Source organism: Cnephaeus nilssonii (genome assembly GCF_951640355.1).
Source record: "Cnephaeus nilssonii genome assembly, chromosome: 19".
Taxonomy (NCBI): Eukaryota; Metazoa; Chordata; class Mammalia; order Chiroptera; family Vespertilionidae; genus Cnephaeus; species Cnephaeus nilssonii.
Genome location: NC_137090.1, coordinates 37,479,231 through 37,484,124, shown reverse-complemented (window position 1 = coordinate 37,484,124; position 4,894 = coordinate 37,479,231). Strand labels below are relative to the sequence as shown.

Sequence of the window (4,894 nt, the reverse complement as noted above, 5' to 3'; positions counted from 1 at the left end):
GGGACATCGTTGAAAAGGAACAAATGAATAAATAAAACCTAAGAGAGGTCTTGGGCAGACAAATGTCCTGCACTGAGAAATATGATTAACTTGTCCTTCAGGCCTTACCCCTGCGGAGGTAGGAAAAATCTGTAGGAGAAAGAGAAAGCCCCGCTTCTGGTCTGGGCCCTGTTTCTAACTTGCTGTTGACCTCATGAAAGCCCCTTCCCCTCTCTGGGTCTCAGTTCCCATCTCTTTCAGCTCTGAGTGTTAATGAGCTGTTGTCAATCATCTTGAGCCACTTGGTAGAGAAACCCATAGTTTTATGGAGCGGTACAGCTGGAAGTTTCAAGAATGGGGGGTTCTGGAGGGTTCAAGAAAACGAGGGTGCTTTCAGGCAGGAGAAGCATTGAAAGCAAAAAGTCAGGAAGATTTCAGCATATGGCTATAAAAGTCGGAGGGCTCGGTGTTTCAGGAGGGCCTTAGCCCAGCTCTCCCCTGCGCCTCCCTAGCCTGGGTGGGGGTTCCACCTGCAATCCAACAGCCAAGTCAGGACTTCCAGTCCTACCCACGTCTGTGTTCCCCAGTTACCAAACCGTGTCCTCCAAAGAACCCACCCCATTCCCGTTATCATGCCACCCTCGTCCCAGGTTTGGGCCTGGACTCTGCTCTAGACCATCCTTCATCCACTCCCAAGTGCCCTTCCTATACCTCAACACGGACCACATCACTTCCGGACATGTGACCCTTTGACCTCCCCTGGCCCCCTGTGACCTCATGGAGGTTCTCCATCCTTGTTCTGCTGCTACACATTTTGAATATAACACAGTCATCAACAGTATAGCTCAACACAGTGATTCTCATCCGGAGAAGGGACCAGGCCACATCAGGATTCCAAAGTACTGGGAGAGGGGACAGTGGGGACCCTGGCCTCTTGAACACAGCCTTTATCACATCACCCAGAACCCCTTAATCCAGCACCTCCCTCTACTCCAGCTCCAGTTCCATCACTCCCTTCCCCTTACAAGTTAAGAGCCATACAATTTGTAGTTCCCTGAATGTGAACACATGAACATTCACAGTTTGGTGGCTGTGTGCTCCTTGTTCCCTTTACCCGGAAACCTTCAACTCTTCCACCACTACCACTAGGCCAACCTGGTCAGCCTCGCAAATCCCACTCACCCTGCAGAACCCAGCTCAGACATCATTCCTCAGACATCAAGCCTGCTCTACTTCCTCCTTACCCAGCCAGACAGAGTTAGTCACCCTCTGTTTGTGCTACCCTGCACCATGAATACATCTGAACCTTCTCACTTCTCCCAGGCTGTTCTAACTGCATGCTGGTCTGTGTCCCTGATAGACCCCTAATGGGCTGTGACTCCTGTGGTGTGGACTGTATGGTGACCTTATCTTTGCACCACCTGCACCAGCACAGTGCCTACTCCACAGGGGGCCATGGTGCAAGTTCATTCAATTGGGTTTAATTTCTGTTTGGCAGGTAACAGGTAATGGCTCGTCCTTTTTACTCCCCACAGAAAACGAGTGATTGCTTTCCTTTGCTCATTTTTGGAAGCCCTGCCTACCACACAGCTGCACTGGACATCCCGGTTCCTTGATGGATGAAGAAAGCCAACTGATCCAGCCCCAAGACCAGAGCTGCTGGGCCACCCTGCCCGATGTGTGCCTGCATCGTGTTTTCTGGTGGCTGGGAGACAGGGACAGGTCCAGGGCGGCCCTTGTCTGCAGGAAATGGAACCAGATGATGTATTCGGCTGACCTCTGGCGATACAGGACCATCACGTTCAGTGGGAGACCTTCCAGGGTACACGCTTCTGAATTCGAGTCAGCTCTTTGGTATGTTAAGAAATTTGGTCGTTATCTGGAGCACCTGGAGATCAAATTCCTGAATCCTTACAACGCTGTCTTGACCAAGAAGTTCCAGGTCACCATGCGAGGCCTTCTTTCGAGTCTGGGCAAGAGTAACAACCGTCTGAAGTCTCTTTCCATCCAGCACCTGGAGCTGGAACGCCTGGTCTGGAGGAACAGCATCCGGAGCTCGTTCATCAAAAGCTTGAGCTTCTTCTTAAAGAAAATGGGCAAACACCTGGATTACCTCAACCTGAAAGGGGCCAGGCTGACTGTGGAGCAAGGCTGCCATGTTCTCAACTCCCTGAGCTACTTGAGGAATGAGAGTATGGCATCAGAGCTCAACATCGAGGACTTCTTCAGCCATCACCTCGCTGTCTACAGCAGCCTCCAGTTCAACAAGACCATGGCCACATTCCAAAACCTGGCGTCCCTGACCCTGAACTACAACTGCATCTCCGACGAGCTGCTCGAGAACTTGTGTGAGAACAATGCCAGTACCCTCTGGACCATAAACATCAAATGCCACATCCATGACCCCCATGGCCAGGTCATCTGGGGCATGTCCTGGGCCAAGCTGGCCAGGCAGGCTGTCAACCTGAAGGTGAACTTCTTCTTTGAGCGGGTCATGAAGTACGAGCGCTTGGCCCGGATCCTCTTGCAGGAGATCCCCGTCAGGAGCATCAGTCTGAGAAGCTGCTATTTCAGTGACCCGGACTGGTCCATGCGGCCCACTCTGCTGGATCTGCTGCCCACCTTCCGGCACACTCTGCAGGTAGGTATAACCCGAGGGTGGGGAGGCTTCAAGGAGTGACTGCACCCAGGTTACTGGCTTCCCCAGAGGAAAGGCTACTGCTGCCTGCTCTTGGCTGGGCTCACACACACTCCCTCACTCTTAAACTGAGGTTCTGGGAGATGCGACAAAGCTAAGCCTCCTGGCCCCGTAAAATCACAGCAGACAACAGAAGGGGCTGCTCACTTCCTGCACATGGAACACAAGGAACGTTCTGGTTGAATGCCAACCAAGGAAATCTCCTATGTCCCCGGCTCAGAGATGTGAGGCCTGATCAAAAAGGTGCATCCAGGTGGCTCCGTTGGTTGGGGCTTCATCCCATACACCAAAAGGTTGGGAGTTCGATTCCCAGGCAGGGCACATCACAGGTTACAGGTTCAGTCCCCAGTCAGGGCACATATGGCAGGCAACCAATCAATATTTCTCTCTCTTGAAAATAAAAAAAAGATATCAATTTAAAAAAAACATATCCTTGGGTGAGGATTAAAACAAATGTTTATAAGAAGGTGCATCTGCAGCCCCTTCCTCTCTTCCCACAGGGTCCGAGGAGGCAGGAAACAGTGTGACTTCAAACCAAACAGAAAGCTAAATTTGACCCAAGTCACTGAAGGGCTCAGAGGGGTGGGCTGTTCTGTAATCTGGCAGCTCCCCATCTATAAAATCAGGATTATGTTGTCCCTCCTAAGGCCCTCACTCACAGAAGGTTGTGACGATTTATATAGTTACTAGAGGCCCAGTGCATGAAATTCGTACACAGAGGGGGGGTGTCCCTCAGCCCAGCCCAGACACCCCCCTCTGTGTACGAATTTCCCATTAGGATCGGGCCTAAATGAGCAGTCAGACATCCCTCTCACAATCCAGGACTGCTGGCTCCCAGTTGCTTGCCTGCTTGCCTTCCTGATTGCCCCTAATTGCTTCTGCCTGCCAGCCTAATCACCCCCTAACCACTCCCCTGACAGCCTGATTGATGCCTAACTGCTCCCCTGCCAGCCTGATTGCCCCTAACTGCCCTCCCCTGCAGGCTTGATCGCCCCCAACTGCCCTCTCTTGCAGGCCTGGCCCCTCCCAACTGCCCTCCTCTGCTGGCCTGATCGCCCACAACTGCCTTCCCTTGCAGACCTGGTCCCTCCCAACTGTCCTCCCCTGCTGGCCATCTTGTCGTAGCCATCTTGTGTCCACATGGGGGCAGCTATCTTTGACCACATGGGGGCAGCCATCTTGTGTGTTGGAGTGATGGTCAATTTGCATATTACTCTTTTATTAGATAGGATAAATACCACTACTAACAGTGAGGGTCTACGGAGTGCTAATAGCTCATCTGAGACTCACGTAGCCCTCAAGTGGGCAGGCAGACAGCATTGTTATTCTTTGTGATACAAAAGAACTTGAGGTTTGGTGGCCTGTCCACAGTCACCTGGCCCGTCCACCAGGACCTTGGTCTCTGGACTCCAAATACATGGCCTCCAAACTCCAACTTTTGCAAATTTGGAAGAGGCCGCCTTTCATCTCCAGATCTCTTCCTCCATGACCTTCATGTCCAGGGCATCTTATCGAAAGCCCTCGAACCACCACCATGGCTATCAGGCCAGAGGTCAGGTCATGGAAATGTTAGGAATGACCCAGCCAGTCCCGGCATCTTTGCCCAGATACGTCTTCCCCTTTGGTGCTTTTCCAGAAATTAACTTTTGAGTTCAACAACAACCACGAGTCGCTCGACAAGGAGCTGCACCTCCTCATCTTATCCTGCAGAAAGTTGTTTTACTTCAAAATCTGGGCTTTCCTTGATGTGAAGTTCGTGGAGCGGATCCTGAAGAGTCAGGAAGAAGGACAGTGTGCCCTGCGCACACTCAAGGTAAGAGCCCCCCGGGGTGGAACAGGCATCCAGGCCCCATGGGGCAGGTGTCCAGCCAGCTGCTTCTGCTCCGGGAGAAACGTCAGAGACAAGGCAGGAGTGGGGGCAGTCATACCACCTGAGTTAATTTCCATTAACAGTTTCACCCAAGGGACCCTGGTTTGGGTTCTTCCTGATTCTGCCAACACTGGTGTGTGTACATCATTCAGATTGTTTTCAGTGCCCGCGTGATGCAGTCACGGTGTGTACACAGCTGTGTTTCTCTGTTGGCACAGGTGAGAATTTATACGAACAGATATGAGACAAATGAAGAGGACAGGACGCTGCGGGAAATTTACCGGAAGTACAGAAAGCTGATCGATTCAGAGCTTAACTATTTTGTCATCGCCTACCCCATGATGTAA

The 4,894-nt window shown here is 51.7% G+C and overlaps 1 protein-coding gene across 1 annotated transcript; it reads left to right on the top strand.

Annotated features, from left to right (window-relative positions):
- Nucleotides 1-1,579: 1,579 nt before the first annotated feature.
- Nucleotides 1,580-4,894, top strand: FBXO39 (F-box protein 39; the record flags this gene model as incomplete). Its single annotated transcript, XM_079797116.1, has 3 exons — nt 1,580-2,620; nt 4,314-4,490; nt 4,766-4,894. Exons 1-3 carry the CDS (start codon nt 1,595-1,597, stop codon nt 4,892-4,894), a joined length of 1,332 nt encoding a protein of 443 aa, XP_079653242.1. The 5' UTR covers nt 1,580-1,594.